Consider the following 27973-nt stretch of genomic DNA (forward strand, 5'->3'; position numbering starts at 1 on the left):
TTAATATGTACAATATTTATTTCTCCCTTTTTTCATGTTATAATATTTTTGCAAAAATGTTTGAGAAACTTTCACCAAAGGTATAAATTATATTCATAAAATTAATGTTACATACAAGTTACGATAATTTTTTTATGTGAAAATTTTTATGTAAAACAATAATGGAATTTCTAACTAAAAAATTATATGAAATTATGCCGATTCTTTTTTTTTTTTAAATATTATGCACTTTCGTTATTATGTTATAATTGTACATTTTTTAGAAAAATCGCAAATTACAATAATTATGTGAGTAATAAATTTTGATTTTCAAGTAATTATTCGTGAAAATTTAAAATTATATTAGATCAATTCACACTTAAACACAATTTATTTCTACTCTCTACGGCAAAAGATTAAAATAATTTGAAATTCGAATCGAAACTTACATCTGCTTTGTACACAATTCTGTTATCTAGTTTCTTCCTTTTTTTAACAAAAATTTAACTATTTTACAACGAATTACAACAAGACAATGTTATTTGGCCATGTTTCGATATAGTAATTCAATTTCTATATTCAATAAAGTTTCTCTCGATACTTCTTTCGATTTAAATCCGGAGGAAGCGTTTCCTAAACCACCTTAACTCACAAATTAACACTTTGTACAATCTCAATTATATCCTGAAGATCTTGTTTTCCGTGAAAAACTTATCTACGATAAATCGATATGAATTTGAATTTATAACAAACACAATATAAATAATTTATCATTGTTTTTTGAATCGATGGGAATGGAAATCTTTAAATATCTTCACGTGAAAAAAAAAAAATAAACTAACACCATTTTTATACTTCAATTCTCATGAAAATATGGTTTGGAAAACGCTGATGTAACGTTGGCACTTAACACGTTTAAGGAATTCATCTTCATAAAGAACATTTTGTAAAATATGGTTGAATCTCTTTGACATCAATAACGAATATAATAGAGAAGTATCATCATTCAATTTTAATGTCAATGATGAGACTATACGTAGGCCTTTGACATATATATATATATATTTTTTATTTTTCAACTTAATTAATCAAATATGAACACGAAGATATCGACATTTCAGGCAGCATAGATCAATTCTCATTGCAACACGTAATAGTTTTTCGTCAAATCGCCAAGCTTTAACTTTCTTATTCGAGCGATTCAATAGACGACGTTATTCTTTTGTAATTTAAAGATCACGATATTTCATCGAAAGCATTTCATTTGTGCGTGCAATGTTAAATTAAATAAACTAGAGATGTGATCATCGCAAAAAGGATGAGATATAACTGTACAACGTGTGTCTCATCTAAAACAAGCGACAAGATGTCCTGTTTCAAATGATCTGTATAATATTCAAAAATGTAATAATCGATAAAAAAAATACGTTCGATGATGAAGACGTTCATGAGGATACATTAATGGAACGTTCGTTGCTTTCGTTCCTCGATAATGATTGATTCGCTCGTGTTGGAGCGAATGTTTATACACAATTTTTTTTTCGTCGGCAAACAAGAGGTGCACCTTTGTTTAATCAAGCTAACATTACACATTTTATTTTCTTTCTATTATTTTTTCGAGGTAGCAGTAAAAAATTTACAATCTTTGTATAATGATTCCCTTAACACTTTCCTATATTTAAAGTTTCGAAAATTGTATCATCTTGTTTCTTTTTTGTATATAACAAACATTCGAAATCTTAAAAGTCATCGAAACTGAAAAAAGAGTTTTTTTTGCAAGTTTCGAAGTCTCGCGAAATATCAGATTCGAATTTTTAAAATGTGAACAATTAAATTTTCCATTTGATTCGTAAATGTGAATGTAAAAATCTTACGTTATCAGAGAATATTTATATTTATATCGATATTTCCTGATGCTTAAACGATTAAAAAGTGGATTAAAGTCGTTCAAAAGAAGTATACATACACATATATATATATATATATAAAAAGTACTTTCAAGTTTTGATTATCGATCAAAGATAAATAGTATACGATTCTTAGATCTAAAAATTTTTACAAGTGATTATTCTCTATTTTTTAGGCAGCAATGTTGCTCAACTTCGATCAATCGAACAAAATGCACTCTTGTCTCATAAACGTGCACAATGAAACGAATTTCAGAGACGATTCAGTCCCAGGATTGGTTAACAGTTCTATTCAAAGGTCAACACTAAATCGTCCCCTTCTAATCTCATTCCCTGAGTGACGTCCAGCGTCTTGATCTTTCCAGCTTTCGGCGCCTGGACCACCATTTCCATTTTCATGGCGGACAATACGACCAACGGCGCTCCTTTCTCGACAGTGTCGCCTACTTTTACCCTGATGTCGATCACGGTACCAGGCATGGGTGCTCCGACCTGATTTTTGTCTCCTTTCGCAGCTTTGGGGTGTACGTGAAGCTCCTGAGATTAAAGATAAAATTCTTTATTTCTCGAATTTAAAAGTAGCAACGTAGGAAGAGACAATTGGGTGTACCTTGACAGCTTCTTTATCCTTAATGAACACAGATCTGAGTTGGCCGTTCATCTCGAAGAATACCTCGCGTTCTCCGTTCTTGGTGAGATCTTCGGCAACGGCTAGGGTCTTGATGGCCAACGTTTTACCTTTTTCGATCGTCACGTCGAACTCCTCGCCAACTTTCGGTCCCGTCAAAAAGATCCTGGTTTCCAATTTGTCCACAGGCCCATACTGTTCCCGAAAGTTTAAATAATCGTTGGTGACCTCGGGATAGAGGGCAGCCGACATGATATCTCTGTTCGTGAGGTGAGGATGAGATTCTCGTAACTGGCTTTTCAACGTGTCGAAGTCCAACGGTGGTAGAGTCTCGCCAGGCCTTCCTTTCACGCGTGGCATGTCTTTTAATACTTTTGACCTGTGAAGCAAAGGTATATTCAGGAAAAACACGCGACCAAAGATTTAACTTTTTGAATTTTTTGTGTAATTAATAGAAATAACCTTTCAAAAATAACTTTGCAACGTTTTATAACACATGGAACGTACCTGAGAGGCTCGGGGAATCCTCCGTGAGGTTCGCCGATAGCACCTTGTAAGAATTCTACGACCGATTTAGGGAAGGACAATTCCTCTGCCTTGTTCACGACATCTTCGGAAGAAAGTTTATTTTGAACCATAAACTGTGCCAAATCGCCAACTACTTTCGAACTTGGAGTGACTTTGATGATATCGCCGAGCAGTAAATTAGCTTCTCTGTAAGCTTTCTTCACATCCTCGAAGAACGCCCCCAAACCAAGAGAATAGGCTTGGAATTGCAAGTTTGTGTACTGGCCTCCGGGGATTTCGTTCAGGTAAACGTCCGCGTTTCCGGATTTCATGGTCGTTGTGCATTCGAAGGGGGCGTACAGAGTTCTGGTCTGCTCCCAATACGCAGAATATTCCGAAATGTCGCTCAGATTAATCTCGGTGTCCTTTGGCGTTCCTGTATTATTTTTTAAAACGTGATAACTATTTCATTTACGTCTCATTCGTTTTATTTTATTTTCGACGAATTTTAATTTGATCTTTAAAACAACTCTTTTTGTTCATATTATTATTACCAATTTTGTTTATCATCGATTCGACAAAATCAATGGCATCAACATAAAAAAACAGCTTACCGATAAGAGAAGCGACCACGGCACCCATGGAAGGTTGGCTAGTCATTCCAGACATGCTATCAACGGCAACGTCAACGACATCTGCCCCGCTTTCCGCGCAAGATAACATGGACGCCACCCCAGCTCCCGCGGTATCGTGCGTGTGAACGTGGATCGGAATATCGGGATGCTTCTGCCTGATCGCATCGATCAGCATGCTGGCGGCTTTCGGCTTCAGAAGACCCGCCATGTCCTTGATCGATAACACGTGAGTACCGGCCTTCACCAACTCGTCCGCCAAGTCTGTGTAATACTTCAAATTGTACTTCTTCTTGTTTGGATCGCTCACGTCACCCGTATACGAAATCGCAGCCTCGACTATGCCTCCGGCTTTGCCAGCAGCGTTCATACCTGTTCAAAATGTAATTTTAACCCCAATCGATATTTCGTTCTCTTCCTTTCTTTTAGACTCATTATTTTAAATTATCAACTCCAATCTGTTTTTGAGACTATGGCGTAAAATTAATTTATCGTAAAGTTCTATTCTGAACCGATCAAGAGCAAGTTCATGTGCTAGTGAAGGTTTATATTTATCATTAAATTCGCAAGGTTTTAAAGTTCTGAAGTTGAAAGAGTTCTAAAGTCCCAAAAAGTTCTCTCAAAACGCTCTAATAATCCTTTTCCAATAAGGATCATTGTGGATCAGCCTGATCGAGCGACATCTAAGAAAAATTTCTAGAATGAAACTATGCCATTCACTGTTCCCAAGAAACTCAGGATGATGTTTGAAACAATTGTTCTCAAAGATGATGCTGATTGTCGTTGAAACAATCGTTTCTAACAAATGTACAAAGCGAAACATTCTCAAAATTCTTCTGTCAAAAACGACATTGCCCTCGCAGCATCATCCTGTACCTAAATCTGTTCACTATCTGAACAATAAATAGACTTTTTCTCTCGAGATTCTTACCGAGAATTAAATTCGGCAAATAATTCAACGAATCGAACACCCTGAAGATATCCATCCCAGTCTGTACAGCCAGCTCGCAGAATTTATAAACGACATTGTCCGGATAGTTGGTGTAACCGACAGCATTGGCGCCTCTCAGAAGCATCTGGAAGGGAATGTTGGGTATCGCCTTCCTCATGTCCTCCAACCTTTCCCAGGGACACTCGTGCAAGAATCTGAGGGCAACGTCGAACGTGGCGCCACCCCAATTCTCCAGGGAGTAAAGGTTGCTGAACTTGTGGGCGACGAATGGCGCGATCATCAAAAGATCGTGCGACCTCACGCGAGTCGCTAGAAGAGATTGATGAGCATCACGGAACGTGGTATCCATCAGAAGTAATCCTTTGTGCTGCCTTATAGCTTTAGCGAAAGCTTCCGGACCTTGCTTCTTGTAAATATCGCGAAAGCCTTTTGGTGGTTCCAATATATCTGAAAAATTTGAAAAAGTTTTTTTAAATAAATGGAAATTGGGAAATATTTTGAGAAGCTTTTACGTGCAGGAATTAGTATAGCTTACGTATGCACTGTAAAAAAGAAGCGTTAAACAGTTGAAATGGAAAATGTCTTTCGATGAGATTGGAAAAATTTTGTTTTTTTTTTTGTATATGTTTTGGTTTTAATCGTTAATATTATATCATTGTTATTAGGAATTTATAATTTAAGATATTATAAACCATCACCATTTTGAAAGTTTTATTAATTATGATATAATAATTAACAATATGAAGTCATGTGTTAATTGTTAAAAACTTTATTTTCACAAACATTGATTTGAAGTAGACTTAATTATTGTAAATGTTATTAACGACATTTTCCATTCTTCGATTCTTTTGCATTATTCTTTTTTTTTTTTTTGAACTTTCCCTTCCTAAAAATTTAAACATTATGAAACAACTTTTCGTTAATTAAAATCATGGTATTAAATACAATAATATTGAAATGTTCAATTATCCCCTTTGTACAATTGTAATATTTCAATTTGTATAGTGATCATTTAATTAGTATAATTTAAAGTGTAACGTTAATTTGAATTTTTGAAATATTTTCATTTTTCTAATATAATGTAAAATTCCATTACTATTTGTTATATTTAAATCAAGTCAAATGTCAATTAACAGTTATCTTTAAATAAATTATTATATACCTATTACATTAATAAGTAAAAAGTATGTATCATAATATTTTATTTTAATTTTCGCATGTAAAAATATAATGTAATGAATTTTACTTGATATTATTGAATTTTACTTCATGAAAGACCTAACGAATTTTTTTTTCATTGCACAAATTCCAATTACAATTACATATATCTGCAATGAAATGAAATGAAATGAAAATAAAAACTAATAAAAATTTTTCTTTTTTTTTTGGACAAGTAATCTTACCATTTCCTAGCTCTATTTCTATATCGTCAATCTTACCGAAGTAACTTAAAAAAAAAAGAAATAAAGAAATGAACACATATTAAAGCATACCTGTTGCGTCTGGATCATTGTTCTCTTCTGCAGCTGCAAGCTTAGCAAAGTCTAAAAAAAAATGGCCAAACGAAAAGGTAAAAGCATGCGATAAACAATTTGGTGTACGAGGGATTATTAATAAAGTCTAAAATATAAGAAAAATGATAAAAAAAAATTATTGAATGATAGAAAAGGAGAAAAGTAGCGATGAAAATTTAAATAAATAACATTTTATCAAGGATAAAAGTAACTACACTTTTAGTTATAATATAATTGTTGTTAATTAATAAACACAGATAAAAGAAGTTTTATATCACAAATATTTATGTTATTTTCGTATATCGAACGAAAAATTTAAAGTTATATAGAAATAAAAACACCATATATATGAAAATAAAAAATTTCTTGTGTCTGTGTCTACATATATATTATATGTGTATGTATATAGTGTACATTAAAGAAATGGATAATGCGCAACATAAAATATTTATTAGAATGAATCCCTTGCAAATATGTTTTTAACAGAGCAGAAAGCTTAGTGTTTTATTGAACAAATAGAAGTGTCTACGTGAAATAAAATAAATTATAATAAATTATAAATTTACTAACCCCGCACCTTTTCATTTCATATTCTATAAATCTACGTAAATATAGAATAAAATAAATTTTGATATAAAAAATTAAAAATAATATTATGCAATATTAATATTATGATAAATTAGTTATTAGCTATATTAAATAAAATAATATTAATAAAAATGAAAAAAATATTTTAAAAAATTATAAAAATATCTATTTGATTTACATATGATAAAAATAATATATTATATATAAATTATATATTATATAATAAATTCAAAAAGAAATTTTTTCCAAAACACGAAAATTCAATTTCGAGCGTCAATTATATTATATTTTCAAATAGCATTTAAATTCAATTCAACAACTCTTTACTGTTGAAATCTTCAATATTGAAATAAATTTTAACCTTTTGAAGTCTTAATGTAACTTTTTCTCTATCTTTGTTTCATAATGAATAATGTTTCATAATTTTTTTTTGTTGAGATTACTAATGAATAAAATACAAAAACTTCATGAAATAATTTATAAATAATAAATATCAAAACAATAACTGTCTCTTAAACATAATATCTAATGAAAAATAAAATTTTTAATTACTACAGTGAAAAACTGAAATAATACATTCTGGACAACAAAAGGTTAATTTTGAAACCACATTTCTCTATGGAACACTGACTATTATTTAAGTAATCATAATATAATGGTCCTTCATTAAATAAGTAATATAAAAATTACACAAAGTGTTAATATATTCTAGAATTCAAAACAAACACAAAAGTCAATATACAAAAGTATCGATTAAAGCTTATTTATTAAGTTATAAGCAATTTAAGTTTACGTTAAATGAAACGTGAGGGAAACAGAGTGAGACGACACAATTGCACGACGAAGATAGATTTGTTTCGCTGTATCGCCGCAACGCGGCGCAACGTGACGTTGTCGTGCAAATCTTCATCTATGCAAATTAAATTGCTCGTAATTTAATAAATAATCATTCAATATTTTTATACCAAAATTTTATTTTTTTGTACTTTTTTTAAAATCAAGAAACTGTCAGACGAATATATTAACATTCTATATATAATTTTTCGACAATGTCCTTTACATTGCCTATTATCATATACGATGTTGAAGTTTTTTCACATGCTGCCTGCATCATACGAATTTTTTGTCCTATCTTTATCTATAATAAACACATATCAATACAAAACTACCGTAATCTTTACATATAGAGACCGATATACGTGAAAAAATGTTGTATGTACCATATGGAGTTCGTTCCAGAAGACAATTTTGAAGTATATAATAAAAATGTTAAGTCGATACTTGAAAATTATCTCATTTCCCATTAATATAGGATAAAAAAAAAGTAATAATCGAATTCTTCGTTTCTGAGAAGTTAAAGAAAAAAAGATTCTCTATTTCTATTTTAATTTATCAATTAACAAAAGTCTAAAATTTGAAGAAAAAAAATTTATCTTAATTTTATAATTAAAGATATCTAGAAATGAGAATAACACATTTTAACTATTTTATTATAAATATACATTTCACTATAAATAAATATTCAGTGTTCCATAGTGATAAAAAATCAAAGAAACAAACCGCTATGCAGCAACCAATAATTACTCCCTATGCACAGTGAAGAAAATAAGAAAAAATTTGACCCCTTCGATTCGTTGTCCCACATATTAAAAGCAATTCTTCGTTTAATTCCAATATCTCAACCCAAAATATAACTCCAATATCTTTTCCATGCCCAATCGCCTTCATCACGAAATCACAGTGAGAAGTGACTCGATTGATGTAATATTAATATTTGAGGATACACCTGATTTAAGTTTACTTATTCCTATATAAAGGATACCATACCTAAAGCGACTTGAGGAATGTGAGGTTTTATCTCTGCTGGTTTTAACGGTGTAGCCAATGGAGTGCTTGGTCCATTTACCAAGACTGAGCCAAGATAGTTGAGCAACTTCTGAGCACGGTTCTGACTCGGTTGGAACTGAAACAACTGTGGATTCTCATCAATGAAGTAAGTGTCCACTTTTCCATTCAGGAATTTCTGATTCTCCAACACGTTAAGAAGAAACGGTATGTTCGTTTTCACTCCACGGACACGGAACTCGCGGAGGGCACGATTCATTTTCGCGCAAGATGATTGCAAATCACCCGCGTGGGCTATAACCTGAGAACAGAATGGAAAAGATATTACTGAAAGTTAATTCAATTTTTTTGACAGGCGTCGTTTAACATCGTTGCCTCTCTTACGTTTCAAAAACCAACTCGAAACTATTTTCTTCAGATTTTTCCTAAGATTTGAGTTTTACCTTGACGAGAAGCGAGTCGTAGTAAGGCGAGATAATCGCACCAGCGAATGCAGAGGCACCATCCAATCGAATACCCATACCTTCTCCAGAACGGAACACCTCGATTCTTCCGGTATCCGGTTGGAAATTCTTCGCTGGATCTTCTGTGGTAACTCGGCATTGTATCGCGAAACCTTGAGGAATGATTTTTTCTTGCGTCATACCCAGCTCAGGTAACGTGATACCCTCGGCAATACGGATTTGAGATTGCACCAGGTCAATTCTGGAAGATTAATCTTGATTGGTTTAATGCACATCCGATTGCGAGCCATCGAATACTTATAATCTTTAGAATGCAAATAAGTTTGTTTCTATTGAAACAATATCAACGTAATAATAAAATTTATTATATTCTTAATTTAATTGAGTACTGGATATCATAAAAATGAATATAGAAATTTATAAAGTATCGAGATATTTAGAGTATCTGTTATTTAGTTTAATACAAAAATGTTTTATGATATATAATTCGCTATATAAAACACTGTTACATCACGTGATATCTATGAGATAAATTCATGCAACGATATCTTCTATACGAATACACGTACCCAGTGATCTCCTCCGTGACAGTGTGCTCGACTTGCAATCTAGCATTGACCTCAATGAAGTAGAAATTTCCGGATTCGTCAGCCAAAAATTCGACGGTACCAGCGTTCGAATATCCAACGTGTTTTGCCAACCTTACAGCGTGCTCCGTCATTTTATTTCTAACTTTAGGATCTAATCGTGGCGCAGGAGCGATCTCAACCACCTGAAATTTCCGTCTTGAATTGACAAACTCAAACACACATTCGATGGAATGAAGATTAATTTACTTCGCGCTATTCTATTCCATGTTTTCAATGTCTCTCGACAAATGCGTTGGTCTAGAAGTTTTTAATTACTGCCATATTCTTCTGTCTTTTATTTTTTCTTTTTTTCTTGCACATTTGTTCCGCATTTTTGCAACGTTGCCCTCGTTTTCTCTACGGTATATGGAAGCAATCGAGCACGTAAATGTATTTAAATTCCTATTCGAATTCTTGAGATGGAGAAGCAAGAGAGTGAAATTTAATTATTTATCGTGAAAAATAAAATTTTTATATTTCTTCCTTATAGGATTCTGTAATATTAATTTTAATCGTTTAATTTTGGAATGTCTATGCTACAATCGATACTTATTTCATGAAAGATCAAATAACAGAATATTATTAAATAGATAAAATTCAATTATGTCAATATTATTTTTATCGAGAAATATTTACTTTTAAAGTTGTCGTAAATTCATATTTCTCTTATAATATAATTTGTAATAATATCTATTGATACCTGTATTGATATATGATTAATGAATTTACAAAAATAAATCATAATAACTTATCAATAATTATATCGTATAAGTCAATCATACAATACACACTTTGCATAATATTTCCATTAATAATCGCATATGAGCAAATTTTTAATCTCAATATTGAAATTTATTTTCGTTCTCGATATAAAATTTTATCAATATTTATTACACGAGAAATACTAAAAAAAAAAAGACATCGAATAATTCTGTTATAATTTTTGCTTAAAGTATATCCGATCGTCTAATACAATTGTATTATTTCTATGAATAACGTGTATGTAAACATACAAGTTTAAAAATAGATCGAAAGTGATCAAAGAGAATTAAAAAGAATGATTTTATAAATAATGACTGTCTACGATTATTTATGTTAATTTTTCTCGTTTACCAACCTTCTGGTGACGGCGTTGCACGGAACAATCGCGTTCATAAAGATGAACAACATTGCCAGCTTGATCTCCCAATAATTGAACCTCGATGTGCCTTGGCCTCTCGATGAATTTTTCAATGAACATTGCCCCATTCCCAAAAGCGGCCTTAGCTTCAGAAGATGCCCGATCGAACATTTCTCGGACCTCCTCCATGTGCCTTACGACTCTCATTCCTGTGAAAAATCATTGCTCTTAGAATTGTTTAAGGAGAAGTAAGATCAACCGACGGATCGATTAATAAATTTAGGAGAAAAAATGAAGAATCATGATACAACGTTATTTCAATTATTTTTATGGAAATATAATTATTCTTATGGAAATATTTGCACGTAAGATTCTATCGATATCTGATCTATTTCATATTCTTTTCGTGTTACGGTTCGCACAAGATGACTCAGTACTCGTATTACATATATATTTTTTTTCCTTAGAATACATTTATTGAATGTCTATTATGAACTACTATTTTATTCGTTTTGAACTTTTTCCAAGAAAATGGAATATGTAAATATTATATATATATTGTATTTTTTTTATATATTGCTATTATTTAAAATATATACGAGATTCAAGTAAATCGAATTATACGTATATTTTTAATTTGAAATTTCTAGAAATGAAAGAAATTTAAATTATAATTTATAAAATATTTATTTGGTTTAATAATATCGAAATTATTGGGCAACGTTTATGTTTTATTTCAATTTTAGCAAAATTAAATATTTAATTCAAACGATATTCAAATGATTTGATGATAGGTAATGACGAATAACAAAAAAGAAATGAATGACAAAAAGGAAAAAGACAATAAATCCGTATGATCTTATTCAAAAGTAGAGTGGATTCTACAAAGTAGTTCTCGCGATGAATAGACGTAGTTTATGGAGAAGAAAATGAAAGACAAAAAATATTAGAAATAATAGAAGTGAATACATTGTACATCTATCAGCTTACTTTGCTGAGACCTAGATTTCGTTGTAAGACAGGAAACAATTATAAAAAAAAATAGGTACATATTATGACTTATACAACTTACAATATTTTCTTATGATATAATACGATTTTTTACGATTATTCCGTAGAATTTTCCAAAGGTATTCCAGAAATTTATTAAAATTCATAAAAAATAAAAAAAATACTTTCAAAAACGCATAAAAGGTTAAATTAACGAATGACTCGAAAAAAAACAATTTATAAGAAAAGCGAATGACTCGAAAGAATAAAAGGATAAAAATATTTTAAAAATATAACAAATTTTAGAAAAATAAGAAACGATAGATATTTGATAGAAAATTTAAAGTTGAATTGAACAGAATGAAATTCTACCTCTTCCACCTCCTCCGTAAGCGGCTTTGAAAATGACCGGAAGTCCGTGTTTCATGCAAAATTCCATCGCCTCGTCGGACGTGGTTACCGGTCCATCTGTCCCCGGAACAATCGGCACACCAGCATCTATCGCAGCTTGTCTCGCGGCTACCTAATAATATATATGTATATATATTTCATTTTTATCAATAAACGATTTTAAATAAAATATTTATTTAAAAATCAATCTATATATCTTCCAACAACACTTTTGTAAAAATATTTTTTCTCCTTAATCCTTTAATTAATCCATTAATATGGTTTATTAAATCATATACTGAAATTATAGTCAATATATATAAATAACATGTTAATTTTTGCTAATATCAAATAGCGGCTTACATAAAACTAAAATAAAAATAAAATAAATACAATAAAAAAAATTTTTTAAAATAGAATATCACTTTTATTATTATTATTATCCTATTTTATCTTATTTTATCCTAGTACAAGATAAAAGTTTAGTTTCATTTTGACTGCTATTCGAGTCTCTTTCAAAGTATATTTCATAAAGTGCCTTCTACTTTTTTCAGTTTCTCAAGAAAAAAGCGTATTTTGAACAAAAAATGTTGACGAACGTAGTGATGAAATTTAGTATAAATTTTGAAATTTTAGGTTTCTGTAATAACAACTTTATTATATGATACTTTTTTATTTTGTATACCTTTTGTAATTTATAAAATAATTAGAATTATATTGTCTATTATTACTATTCGATTTTGATGAAATCGATTGGCTGTGCTAAATATTTTTCGAATTTCTTGAATATATTATATATAAAAATAATATACCTTGTCACCCATTTGTTGAACCACTTTCGGGCTAGGGCCGATGAATCTTATTCCAGCATCGATCACCGCCTCCGCGAAATCCGATCGCTCAGACAGGAAGCCATAACCGGGGTGAATAGCGTCCACGTTATTCTCTTTCGCGACTTTGATGATTTCCGGGATATTCAAGTAAGCCTGGACAGGTGGTAGCCCTCTGCCCACCACGTAACCCTCGTCGGCTTTCTGTCTGTGCATTTGCATCTTGTCTTGTTCCGAATAAATGGCCACGGACCGGATTCCCAGTTCCGTGCATGCTCGAAATACACGGATCGCGATTTCTCCTGTGAAAATAATAAAATAAATCCTTCCATCTTGCGGATGGATTGAAAATATTTCAACGAAGAAAAGAAAAAGTAATATGTTAAAATGTGTAATATGAACGAAAGAAGATCAAATTAGAACGAGATTACGGTGTATATCTGCGCTTTCTTTAAATATATTTTTATTTTTTCGAAGTAATACTTTTATTTTATTTTTATTTCGAAATCTTACACGATGTCTATAAATATATGGAGATAAAAATATCTGGAAAGAGAGAGAGAGAGAAAGTGTGTGATAAAATTTAATAATTTTAGAAGAATTAGGAATCGTAGATAAGTTAAAATTGAATGGAATTTGATTCTTGGATAGAAAAATACGCTAAAGGTAATGTATGTACGTTCTGACGTATACTCTGACGTTCGATAATAGATTACAAAGGTAGATCACTGGTGTTAAAGAAGCTAGTAGCATAATTAAGTAGAGTGCCATAGATCGATGTGTATCGTTCGTTATCGAATATTCAATGTACACGAAGTTGTTCGTATTTATAGTGTTTTATAAATGACAATAATGAAAGAAGGCCGATCAATATCCAAAGCGATAAAATACAAAGTCACAATTTATTCTATAAAATAAACAATTTAAAATCGTATGAATGAAGTGAAACCGTAAAAATATTTCTTGCGAAAATATTCAGTTTTTTGCATCACAATACATTATCTTATTGTTCGAATATAAATAAGCATCATTATCGAACGAAGACATAATAATATGCACTGCATCATTCATTTTGCGTTATCATTCAACTCGATTTGTCTCCCCATCATTATTCTCAGTCGCGTGATTTACGTCTTTTCAATTTATAATAATATTTCTATTATTAAAGATTTTGAAGAACTGAATGGATATAATTTACGTCAGAACGAATCGCATAGAGGGTCAATATCGCTCGTTGTGGTTCGATGCTTTTGTAAAAATGATAAAAATTAAACAAAATCAAAATACGAATCAAAATTCAGATATATCATATACATATATATATATTCAATATGTTTATATCAAGAATAATCTCGGTTGGAGAAACAGTGTCTTCGTATCCGTTCAATGAATTGAAATTGAACGATGTTCGATAAATTGGCTTATCAAATTGCATGATCGAAATAAATATTATGAATGAACATATGCGCTGGTGAATGTTAGTTTACCAAATTTAGCAATCTAATTCCAAAGCACCGCAGATAAATCTACGATAATTTGATAATCATTATCGCGGGTAAAAGATAAAATTATTGGCATATATAAATAAAAAATTTAAAACCGACAGATCTAAAGAATTTTACGGTTTTGCTTCCGTGAAATTTAAATCATCGTTTAAAACTGTATTTGGTATTTAATTACGAACCGTTTCATTATTAGTCAGTTACAATTCTTTGGACTAAAGATAGATACGAATGATTTAAATACGAATTAACAAAGAGTAAATTAAGAAGTAGATGAATAAATTAAATACAATAAAAATTCGTAATACTTTCCATTATCGTATCGATTCGTCGATTCATAATTTTTTAAATCTTTCTCTTTAAATCGTTCGCTTCCCCTCGGCTTCGATTGTTCGTAGCTTAATTTTTTTTATTTTAATCTAATTTGAAACGTCAATGAAACGGAATGAACGAAAGAAAAACGAAACTCACCTCGATTGGCCACAAGGACGCTCCTGATCGGTCTGTATTCAACATCGGTGCCGAAACATCTTTTTGCAACTTTATACACTTGCAACACGTTTCTATGTTTGACCAATGCGTATCTAGCACGCGAGGAATGCATTTTTATCTTCTTTTCCACACCACACTTTCACCAACAATATCAATTAGACCGTTCGTATTCGAATTGACAACTTGCAACTCGTAACTACGTTTCAAAAATTATATGTTCATATATCTTTTGTTATATTTTTAAACATCGAACGAACTTCAAAGTTACGTAAAGTTTAAATATCTGTTCAGAAGTTGCCTCGATATTTTTCCAATGGGGAACTTTTTACGATAACGTTACTTATAGTTTTCTCTATTCGCAAATAATAAAGGAAATATATCTTATTTATTCTTCCCCGCTCGATACTTAATAATATTTATCGCTTCTAGTATCTCTTAATCGAACAATACTGTTTAATTTGCACGAACGTCGATATATCGTGAAATTTTAATCGAATGGATGGATGAATTTCCTTATCGAGAGTCCGGCGTGGAGTGATTGCCAAGCTTCCTGAAACATCACATTTTATAATTAATTTGCGATTAAACAAATCCTTATTATTTGCCAATGGAAGAATTTGAAACAATGATATCATTAGGAGAGATAATAGATTGTATCGATTAAATATTTTGTATTTATTGGATAGATTGTACGTATAGATGTAGCGATATCTGAACGATGTTTAGTTCAAACGTGAAAATATCACACGTTGAATTAATCAAGATTTCCAATCTGTTGATCGTCACTTTTAACACGATCACAAAATAATTTTTATTATTTTGTGTATAATTGTTCGTTTTTAGAAGATTTTATGATATAAATTTTCAAATTTTTGTATTGATTTCAATATAAAAATAAAAATAAAATTTTTAATTTTTATATATTTAAATATAATAAATATAAATTGCCACTATTTTTAATTTGCTTTTGAGTGAATGACTTTTAATCAATTATCAAATAATTGATAAATCAATAGAAGATTGATTATACGAATATCTCTACATTAGTTTGAATATAAAGGATTCTATTGTATTTCCAATTATTATATCGACGAAGAATATAACTGTATTATTGTCATTGGTGTTTTCGAGGTGTTTGAACTTTGAAAAGAAATCTAATGAGTTCAATAATTTTAAAGAGTAAGAAACTAATCAATATCTTATCGAGATTGAATTGCTGCGTTAATATCATATCATAATATCATAAATTGTGAATTTATCAAAAGAGAATTTCTAATAAATTTATAATATTTGAATATCGATATTGCAAAAAATGTTCGATATTTTCAAAACACGATTTATAATATAGATGAAGTAAAAATTGAGCGAATGGAAAATAAAAATGAAATTAACATAGATTTACGTCAATAGAATATGAAATTGCATTTTTTTCTTCCTCTCCTCATATTTATAACTGTGCTTCTAGAAATGTCACAGTACCTGCATTTGAAAAAAAATGAATTAATAAATGATAAATCTATAAATATCCATATAAGATGAAAACAAAGATTTCTCATCAAAATTTTTAATACAAAATTTCATAGAAAAGTAGAATAAATAAATTATTTAAAAAATTAACAACGTAATAAAAAAATAAATGATTTGATTTTATATAAAAATCTTTTAAATATGTGCAAACGAATTTATTACTCAACATAATAATAATAATTAATAAACGATATTACTTAAACAAATTAATAACCATATTTACATAACACCTCATTATATACAAACGTTAATCTTCAGATAGCAATCGTTCCTTGAAAATGAACGTCTTGGTATTTTTACCACGTTAAGTCGAATATCTACTAGAAATTCTATTGCATTTCTAACTCTCACTATCTGTTACATAAAAGTCTTCTCTATATAAATAATTCATTAACCGATAATATGTTCACAAATAGCAAATATAAGCCATAAAGTTCCGTTTTACGAGCAGTTTTTAAAATGTTATAATTTTAGTTGTATAGAATAATTGGTTAATTTGCGATTTAAAATTTTTCGCGCAATTTTACTTTGTTATCAAATCGTTATTATCACGCTATAAGTTAGAAGCATTAAATTATTTATAAACTCGTTATAACAAACATTCTGATTCATTGTAACGAAATTTCTTGGATCATTGATCTTATATTTATCAAAGCTGATGCCATGAAAAATATTTTGGACTGGCAACGATCATCGATTCGCAAATTAAACGAAATCTAAATTAACTAATTATTAGATCGTTTACGAAAATATTCGATCGTTCGCATATATAAATATAATAAAACTGTTAGAAATAAAATGTCGAGTATCGAAGTTAAATTTTGAATTATATTATTGTAATAAAAAAACTTATTGTAACGATTACATATCTGAAACGACATTTTTGAATATCAACTTTCGTATTTGTTTTGGTCTCTAGAATCAATCCTTCACAAATATATATTAACACTTAATATTCTATCATCTCGTTGTAGAAAATATTTTCAAACGAATATTCAAAATACGAAAGGAGAAATTTTGAGAGTGAATTTCATCCGTTCGAAGATATTTTTTTATGTAGAAAAAAAAAATATATAAAACAAAGAATGTGAATTTTTATCGAAATTAGAATTTTCTGAATAATTTTTCTGTAAAATTACGTTTTTTCTGAATTAATGTATATTTAAATACGAATCGATTCGATACCTCGATCTTCGATATTGTACTTTGAATCGGCAGTGGCTCTCAATCACTTCTCAGATCGTTATTCCTCTATGATACGCGCTTCTTATAAATAAATAAAGGCTGGATAAAGTCTCTGAATATATTATCTCAGTTACTTAAGAGATGTCACAAACGTAACGGCATTCATTGAATAAATTAAAACGTTGGAATTCATTGCAATCATTGAAACGATGAAACAAATGGATTAATATGTTTGAAGCAAAATTGCAATCAGTTCGTTTATTTCAAACAATTATTTCTGTTTCTGTTTCTATCTTTTTCTCTAAATTAAAATAATTATAATGATTTTTAATATCTTTTAAATACAATTATTCACAAAAGTATATGCATACATATTTACCTATATTTATTTATATTTATATACTGGTAATTTTCTATTGAAAGATTAAATAAAAATAAAAATATTTTTTATTTGTGGTTTTATTGGTTTTGTATTTTATCTTATTTATATTCATTGTTTTTAATCAATTAAAAAATATATAATTCTAATAATACTTGCAAATTGTGTAATCCATTATGCAACTCTCCTTGATAACCTTGCTCAATTTCCTTAAATGACAAGTAGTCTTGGACTTCAAAGTCGGAAATCATTGATCGAATCCATTTAAATCTTTAAATACCTTGCAAATACCTTGACATGTTGTACTTATATTAATGTAAGTACTTTAATTACTTTGTCAAACAAAGATTTAATGTGTCATGATATTAGAAAGAACTATAAATTTTGCTATTTGTTAAATATAAGATAATTACCGAATATCTTATATATATTTGTTATAAGTAATTTTAAAAATAATTAATTTACGATTAATTTATATACGAAAGAAATAAGTAATTACATTTTGTTATTATATTATAAATAAAGCAATTGTAATTTCAATTTCAATTTCTTTTTTAGAAATTCTTTCATCAAAAGCGAAGAAAAAAGAAGGAAAAAGAAAATATAGTCGCAAGTAATAAAATTTCAATCAAGAAAAATTAAAAAATAATTTCTTTCTAACTTCGTAATCGAGTTTGCTTTATTTGATAAAATCGATAAAAACTTCTTCATAAAATGTAAATTTTCCATCAGACTCGAGATAATCTCTCTTTCCAAGTTCTCAAGTGTCAAAGAATATATAATTTGTTTTTAAAATAAATAAAAAAATTACAATTAACGTTGATTTACAAATTGCAAAACGAACCATATACTATAACAATTCTTGTAATTTATCAACTATCAACTTTCTTTATTATCAAATGACCCATAATGGGTTGATAAAAAGTCAATGAGGGAAGAGAAGAAAAAAATGAATCGCGTTTTATGGTCCATTGAGATCGATGCCAGTTAATTATGATAACGGCTCTTATCGTTCCTTGACATCGTATGTTTTCCACTATGCTTTTCTTACGTAACGTTTAGACTATGAACCTCATACAAAATCGTGATTTGTACTCTTTGTTTAAATGCATGCATTAAAAAATATATTAGATAATTCGTAAATTTAATAATAATCAATGAAACATTTCTTTCAATAATTTTGTCAAAAGATTGAAACTTTTATTATTACTGGGATCGAATATCCGAGTAGAGCATTTTATTCGTTATAAACTTACAATTTTTTAAATAACCGAGAATAGTAGTTAGAAACAGATGAAAATTATTTGAAAGCATTTAAAAAGATTTATGTTGCATGATATCCATGTGAATTTGAAGGGAATCAAGCGCCTGCTCTCACAATTTTTTTTAATTTTTAAAAGATTATTGATTTGATCGATCTTCCGAGGATGAAAAAAAAATCATCTGCAATGTAAATTATTTATATTCTTGCTGGTAAACATGTATGATGTATTAAAATTCTTTTTAATATTTTTTTGCTTTCTTCCATTGGTTCAATGATAGATTTTAAATTGCTATAATTATAGAGAGAGAGAAAAAAATTTTATATTTATTCAATATGAAAAGAAAATAATAAGAATATATTATGTCTATTAGTTATACAGAAACTTTATCGATGAAAACAAAAATAAAAAATTTTAGATAATTTCAAGAATAATTTATTCGACATAAAAGAAAAAATACGAAACTTTATTTTAGGAATATATTTTTTTTGATACAATATCAGTTAAAGTTTGGTCATTGTATGATCATTATATAATTTTATATAAGGAAACATAAAAAAAAATAATTGAGGAAAATTTCATAAAAATAATACTTGATTAAAATTTCTCTTTTTAATTGAAAAAAATTAATTTAAAAAAGAATGATTTTTTTCTTTAGCATGGATATATGAGAATATAAAAGTTTAAATGAAACTAAATATTTAAATTTGTAAAAATATTTCAATAAAATAAATTAAAAATATAATTATTTACATAATATTTTTTCATTTGAAAGGACAATTACTAGTTATTTTAAAATTTCAATTATTACAAAAGTATCAATTCAAAATAAGATATTAATAAATAAAATAGCATCATTTTAAAAAAGCAATATTTTTACCATACGATATTAAACTCATGCATAAATTATTACAAACTTAATGTTGCGAAGTTGTAAACAAATTGGCTTGAAAATTAGTTTCTGCGATGGAAAAAATACTTCACCAATAAATATAATTTTAACTCAAAGAAAGATGCGCATTCAATTCTCGAAAGAATCATTTCTTATTTATGTTTTTGAATACGTGTGTTTTAAAAAAATGTTTTATACTCGTTCACTTCTTTTAAACAGAAAGGAAGCTATTGAATTTGTCTCTCATATGCGATACGTGAAAGAAGTTGCATCAAAGAAAAACAAGTTATCATGTTTACTTCATATCTTACTTATAAAATTATGTGTCTACTGTATTTATAATTTATAATTCTACATATAATTAATTGATTTTTTAGGAATGAAATTTTGCATTATTTTACGTAAGTTGAACGTAATATAATTTTATTTTACTAAATTTTACTCAAATTTGATAATAATTTTGTTATAACTATTATTATTATTCTTATTATTATTATTATTATAATTTTATTATTCTCTTTTTTTTCATTCATATGTATAAAATATATGATATAAAAGCATATCTCTATTTCACAATTATCATTAATATACGTGATCGTAAATTATTATGCATATTATAATTTTTCTCAATGCCATATTATGAATATTTATATATTTATATACAGAATATTTATATACAGAATTCGATCAAATAACATATTGCAGATATGAATAAAAATATATAAAATATATAAAATATGTAAGCAAATATATATAATATAAAAATTTATATATCATAATTCCTATGCTATTACGAATTGCACGTGGCAAGTAAGAGCCTCGAACTTCTGCCAGAATTTAATAGAGTTAAAAATAGAATAGCCTTATAGCATTGATCTATCTAGTTTGCCAAGAAAACTACAAAATAGTGATTCGTGTCATTGACACGAATGAAAATACTGTTATTCAATCGCAATCGCGATATGTTATATGATACAATGCATTTTCATAATTGATCGAAGAATAAATAAATTTTTCTCGAATTATTTAAAATTAAATATTTAAAAATATATATATATATATTTTTACATTACATAATTTAAATATAAATTTTATTTTATTATTTTCAATTGAAAAGAATCTTCTCTGTCATTAGAAATATTTTTAAAGTTACATATAATAGATAAATATTTATAAAAATACCTACATCTTTCTTGATCAAATATGAAAGATAATCAAATTAATTATATTAAAAATAAAAAACAACAAGAAATTTAATAATTTTATTTCATCCTTTTTCTTCATCTAATTTTGATGATAGAACCATAATAATATAATATAGAAATATACATTACCTTTACACAGGAACAATTAAAGACATCCTGAGAATCCATGTTTCATGTTCAACCGTATAAAACACATGATGATATATCATACTGAAAAATCTTCTATAGTCATAATATCTTGTGTAATAATTCTATTTTACTATTCATTTATGCTGATATTTCAATTTATCACGTTTAGAAAAATCATTGTTACATATTGAATTGTTATACCTTTTAAACCTTCTAAAGTTAATATCATAATTAAATTTAAGCCTTATTGCAAATGTGTGTTATTATGTCATTGCCCATGATTTGAACAAATTCAACTGCAATTTGCATAGAGATATTTGATAATTTTATCATTTCACAGTGAACGAAAAGGAAACTGTACTATTGTACAAAGCGAAATGGTCGGCCTTGAACGTAATACCGTGCCGGACACATTAAATTAATACGTGTCATAGAACCGATTCAATAACCCTTACGATCTACATTGACTTCTTTCTGCTTTTAGATTAGCCTTTTCGAATTTTTAACATTTTTTATTGAATATGATAATATGATATGATTCTGATTGTCTTTTTTCCTTATAATAATTGAATAGATTGCTGCTTGTTTTTTATTTTTTTAAATAGTCACCCTTATTCTGTTAAATAAAATTTAAAAATAAATTAATTATCGAACAAAAAATAAAATGTATTCGAAATATATTTAAATATAAAGTTATTCTTGGCGTGAATTTATTGTTGCAATGACTGTACACAACCATGTTTATTGGTCAATGACCATTCAATAAGTCGTCAATTTAATGTTCATTGACAATGAAATTCAAGTGGTGTTTTTAACTTTACCTTTATCATCTATCACAATAAAGAATTTCATATATTAAAAACAGTAATAAAGTAAATAAAGTCGATTAAAATAATCCCAAAATTAGAATTTCATATATTGTTATATATATATTCATGAGCAAAAGATGCAAAATATGCAAAATAGTTTCAATATATTTATTACATACATGATTTTTACAGAAATTTTTATGCATTTGCAGCTCATCATACGCAATGAGGACATTATTTTGCAGTATAATATATGCTTTAAGTTATAGGATAAATTACAATAAATTATAGATAAATCATTATTTTAGCTTTATTTTAATTTTTAACATAAAATTTTAATATCTTGATTTGCCTTTATGTGATAAGGTGCTCTTATGTGAATTACGAAACTTAAGGAAAATATTTTTGATGGATCGATTTAAATATCGAAATAAACACAACAAAAATTAATATATAAAAATATATATTGGAGATTCTTTTTCTTTTCTTTTTTTTTTAATGAAATTATAATTTAATATATAAAAACTCAAATGATCGATTAATCTAACTTTATGGATCATTTCAAGGTCAAATAAATGATAGCACAATTTAATTTTCTTAATATCGTACAATTTTTCTTTAGGAATTTTTTTCATGTTTGCATTGGGAGATCAAAATGAGATACTCTGCTTTGAATACTTTCAATAAAATCATTATTTAATCATTATTTATCCAACTTATTGTGAAAAATTATTTTCTAATCTAGAGAAAACATTGGAATCTTTGGATTTTCCGTAGTACAAACATTGATAAATGATAATGATCAATGTCAATGGAAACTAAATTATATAAATAAAGTATCGTTATCAAAATATATAGTAATTGAAAATTAAATATTTCTTAAACAATTTCAGTTATTGGCTAGATTATAAATTTAATGGAAAAATTAGAAATTCCATTTAATTTATCATTATTCTCACATATTCGTATATTATAATAAAAAATTAGTTTCAAATATCTCAACTTGTATTGTTATACGATATATTAATAGAATCATCAAAACAAATCATTGCAAAGTTTAAGGATCAATAGTTCGGAAGATAATCCGTTACAGACATTTTACAATTAATCTTATAACTTAAAACATACATTGTACTGCAAAATAATCTTCTAATGGAGATTTAAACCGTTTCAAATAAAAATATAGAATTCAATTATATATTGATAAAATTGATCAATTAATAATTATTTACCATGTTTTATTAAACTTATCACAATTCAAAGAATAACGATAAAGTTTGTAAAAAATGTTTCACAATTACAAAAACGCGCGTTTCCTATAAAATTGCGAAAATAAGTTTAATCTTTTATACGAAGAAAAGTGAGGAACGGAGAATAATTTGTAACTCGAAAAGCAAAATATAATAATAATTGCATATCGTTCTAATATTTTGTATCATATTGATATTAACAATTTAATGATAAACATTGTGATCATTTATACAAATATAATAATAATAAAAATATAAACAACTATCTAATGCATCAAAAATAACTTTCTCTTATCCAGTATCAATCATTTTTTAATTTAATAGAAATGCTTATATTTTATGCTTCACACACGCAATTTAATTCTCTCCGAGTCGAGAGAATTTCTACTTCTATTAATACGACTTCTTAATTAGTCTATCCTTATTTTCTGTATTATAGGTCTTCATCAAATTAAACTCGTTAAACATTACCACCGCCAAGATTAAATTTCAACCAAACCACTTGAGATACGTCATTGAGTTACGTTGTAAATTTACTGGTGCAAACTGCGAAACAATTCCCAGCTATCGATCCAGCAACAGCACAGCGTCGGGAACAGTTGATCCGGAAATCACGTACAATCTTAATTCCTATATGTTTCACAACATTTTGTCACGGAAACATTTCCTTTCCTGCGCGTATTTCATTCACTACATAAACTTTTCTATGCGATCTCGATCAACAGATTTTTGCCTTTTAATATTATCTCACTTTCGATCGTGCACATGTACGCACAATCTTGAAACGCAATACCGTTTATCGTTCTTACCATTTTGTAATCGTGTCTCCATTAACCGTGCGATTTGATATGCTGGAAAAGCGGTATCGATTTTTCGAAACTGAAAGCATCGTCGAGATGAAAAAAAAAAAAACAGCTGATTCATCGATCTCATGAGTGGCCAGACGAGAACTGAGCCAACTTAGAAAGGCGCTGCAGCTTATTATTCTCCGATTTCGACGTTAACCCCGAAAAAGGGGCGTTAACTCAATCGATATTACTCGCAGGGAAGTAGAAATACTAACCGACTCTTCTCAAGAGCCATATAAGCATCTTTTCGTTTCGAAGACTTTTCGTTTTTCTTTTTTTTTTTTTTGCTAGTTTTTTTTTAGTATAATTTGAGCATTGTTTATTCGATAGAAATATTTTTTATTCGAGAAAAAAATTGTAAAGAGTGAATTTTAATCTTTGAAACATAAATTCGTCTCTTTAGATATTACTACGCAATTTTTGTATGTGTGTGCACGTGATTTATAATTCGCATTATATTTGAAAAACGACGTCTCTTTGATTAGCGTATGTATGTACAATGTATACTATATTATACGCAAGCGACTGATGCACGTGTTCTCGACGCCGCATTGATACCTCAATGTATTTGTGAGTATTTATCGTACAATTGTATCGTAATTGTTTACGACATTTAGTAATTAAACATTCATAAAATGCATAAAATATCCATATATATATATATTTTTTTATATTAATTTTAGTAACATTATTTAATCGAAATAATTGTTTAAACATTTGATTTAAAAACATTTTAATCCATAAAGAGAGAAATATAAAATATAATATTAATAGAATAATCTGAATGATAATACCATCAATGTGTAATTATGATTCATCGATCGATATTTGTTATTTGTTTCATTAAGAAATTGCTTATCGCTTGATTATTTAATTGCATGTAATTATATATACATAAAATGATTTCTTTTTTATATTTTGAAACAAAAATATTGCTGCAACGAGAAACAGACTTTACATGATAAAACTAAAACTAAATCGCATCGTTGGACGGGTTATGCAAATAATACGTCTTATTTGCATACAATAAATAATAATAGATCACGTGATAGATCAAAAAATAATTTTAAGAAAAAAATCTTATGTGCTCGTTGACCTATGAATTTTTCCGATTACTTAACTTCGATAATTTAGCAGAAATATTATTCATAAACTTCGACGTTTTACAACGAATATAATTTTTCAATCGAAAATTATTCGAAAAATTTTAAATCAAAACAAAAAGCTTTGTTTTTTATTGATATAAAAATTTTAAATATAAAGAAGTTAAAGTTATCTGAAATCGTTTATAAATATATGTGTAATTAAAGTATAATTAAAGAACATAAAGATTGCAAAAAAAAAACTGAATTGAAACTTCACTAAATTTTTTAAATCATGAAAAATCACGTTAACATTCGAATAATCAATACGAAAGATCACAATCTCGATTGCAGGATCGAAGATCGTGATCTTTCCTATTGATTATTCTTCGATCGATTGTAGCGATTTTACCCGATTATTATATAAACGTCCTAAACGTCATTCGGGGTAGATGTGTATGCCCAGAACGTTTATAAACGTTTGATTACATCGACCGTTCGATTTAATGAGCCTTTGTCACCGAGCAAAAGTTAATTACACGCGTATAAAAATTTGCGTGTATAAAAAGAAGAAGAAAAAGGAAAGAAAAGAAAAGCATGCACACAGCATGCAAAACAATCGTTCGAAACGCACGTTTGAATCGAATCGATTCCAAGTCACAGGACCAACAATTTATATTTGCACGAAGTCACGATCGCGTATTGCGCCAATTCGAATCCGGTGAAGTTCAGCGAGAGAAGCGGTGTGTCGGTAACAATGCTGAAAAATTCGGCACACGCGCGATCAATCAACGCGCCGTGACCCTCGGGCATCGAATCGAGAGTAGCCGAACCGAGGCACGATAACTCGTGAGTGAATTTCGTGCACATCGCGGTTCACACGCGAGAAAACCAAGCATCATCGTTACAATTCATCTTGTCACGATGGTCACGAGCAACGATTTCAGGTTTCTAGGACAATTTCCACCAGGCACGATGCGTGGCGTGAATTGTCAATAATAGATATTGCCGCGTGAGGAAAATCGCGCGGAAAAAACGTTAGGTCGCGATTAAACGCAGCGATTAACCGGTCGCGTGACGCAATGCAGGCGAAATCACGCGAAAATACAAAGAATTTCGGTGTACTTACGGGTGTCGTTACGCCGGGGACAAGGCAGGCCAGACCCCGTCCGGCTAAAGTCTAAGCCGCAGTGAAATCTTGGAACACGTCGGACTGATCTCGCTGGCACACGCGTTCGACCTCTACGGAAATAGAGACAGGCGCGATTGGTGTATCAACTTGCGCCTGCTCGTACTTACAGTGACGCGCGTTTCGTCGGACGATCGACAGTATCGCCATCTGATGGCCACGCGCGTAGAGAAACGTTATCGGAAGCTGGACAATAGTGGCGCATTGAGAGACAATGTTTTTCGATAGTGTATCGTGCGAGTTTACTCTGCTTACAGAATTTGTTCGATGCAGTCAAGGTGCTTGAAGGATTATATATTGTTCGATGTTTGATTTAGAGGAAAGTAAAAGTGTGTTAGATAAGGATAGGAATGATAAAGATTTATGGAACATGAAGTTTTGTTTGAACAAGATGGAATAATAATATAGGAAATTCTCTTATGGAGAAACTTTTATTGATATTGGCGTATTCATAAGAATAATCTCAACAGGTGTTTTATATTGTTATTAATAATATTATTACATTATATTATATCCTAATTTGAAAATTAATTTATTAATTGAAAATTTAATAATTAATAATTAAATTTATACTAAATGAGTGTTTTGTTTGTCAAAGACAAGTTGTAAATTTTTATTTAATTATTATATAATAATAAATTAGTATAAATATGAAAAATATAATATATAATCGGAATATTTTGGTATACTCATAAATAAAAGATTAAATGTTATATATAATATAATTAGAATTTTAATCACACAAAGATTACTATTGACTCGATCACGTACAAGTTACATCATTATAATTTATTGTGAGAGAAAAATTATATTTTATGTGTTTACTTTAATATAATCGTTTTTCAAATATGTAAAAAGTTTCTTCAGATAACCGCATAATAGTGCCACCTATCGGACATTCAATGCCATAAAAATTTATTATAGACTTAATTATTCTTAATAATAGTGTATCGTATGAGTTTAATTCAATCATAGATCGTGCGACTGTGGTTCAATATCTGGCCTGACGATCACGCCACTTTTGATAAAATGTCTAAGTGCAGTTTTCGACTTTTTCTACGTCATGTAAAATAATTATTATTCATTAAAATAAATTATATTTTTTTTATCTATATCTTTAACTTATGATATTTTTTGGTGAAGTACAATAAATATTTTGAAGAAGAAAACATTTTTAAATCAATTTTGATATTAATTGTATAATTAATATTTTTAATTAAACAGAAAAATATAATACAAAATTGAAA

The 27973-nt window shown here is 28.7% G+C and overlaps 1 protein-coding gene across 3 annotated transcripts; it reads right to left on the reverse strand.

The window, feature by feature from the left end:
• Positions 1-27889, reverse strand: LOC108004016 (pyruvate carboxylase, mitochondrial). 3 transcript variants are annotated; one of them, XM_017066635.3, is made up of 14 exons: positions 26667-27889; positions 14949-15519; positions 12958-13277; positions 12128-12278; positions 10763-10974; positions 9586-9788; positions 8996-9257; positions 8535-8853; positions 6099-6149; positions 4585-5052; positions 3636-4025; positions 3022-3457; positions 2497-2893; positions 1-2423 (listed from the first exon to the last, which is right to left on the reverse strand). In XM_017066635.3, the coding sequence occupies exons 2-14, from the start codon at positions 15079-15081 to the stop codon at positions 2175-2177; spliced, it is 3591 nt and encodes a 1196-aa protein (XP_016922124.2). In that variant the 5' UTR covers positions 15082-15519; positions 26667-27889; the 3' UTR covers positions 1-2174. The 3 variants fall into 3 exon arrangements, with proteins under 3 accessions (XP_016922124.2, XP_061940132.1, XP_016922125.2); XM_062084148.1 differs by lacking the exon at positions 26667-27889 and adding an exon at positions 21549-21756; XM_017066636.3 differs by lacking the exon at positions 6099-6149.
• Between the last annotated feature and the right edge of the window lie 84 nt (positions 27890-27973).

This window comes from Apis cerana, linkage group LG13, assembly GCF_029169275.1.
Source record: "Apis cerana isolate GH-2021 linkage group LG13, AcerK_1.0, whole genome shotgun sequence".
NCBI classification, from domain to species: Eukaryota; Metazoa; Arthropoda; class Insecta; order Hymenoptera; family Apidae; genus Apis; species Apis cerana.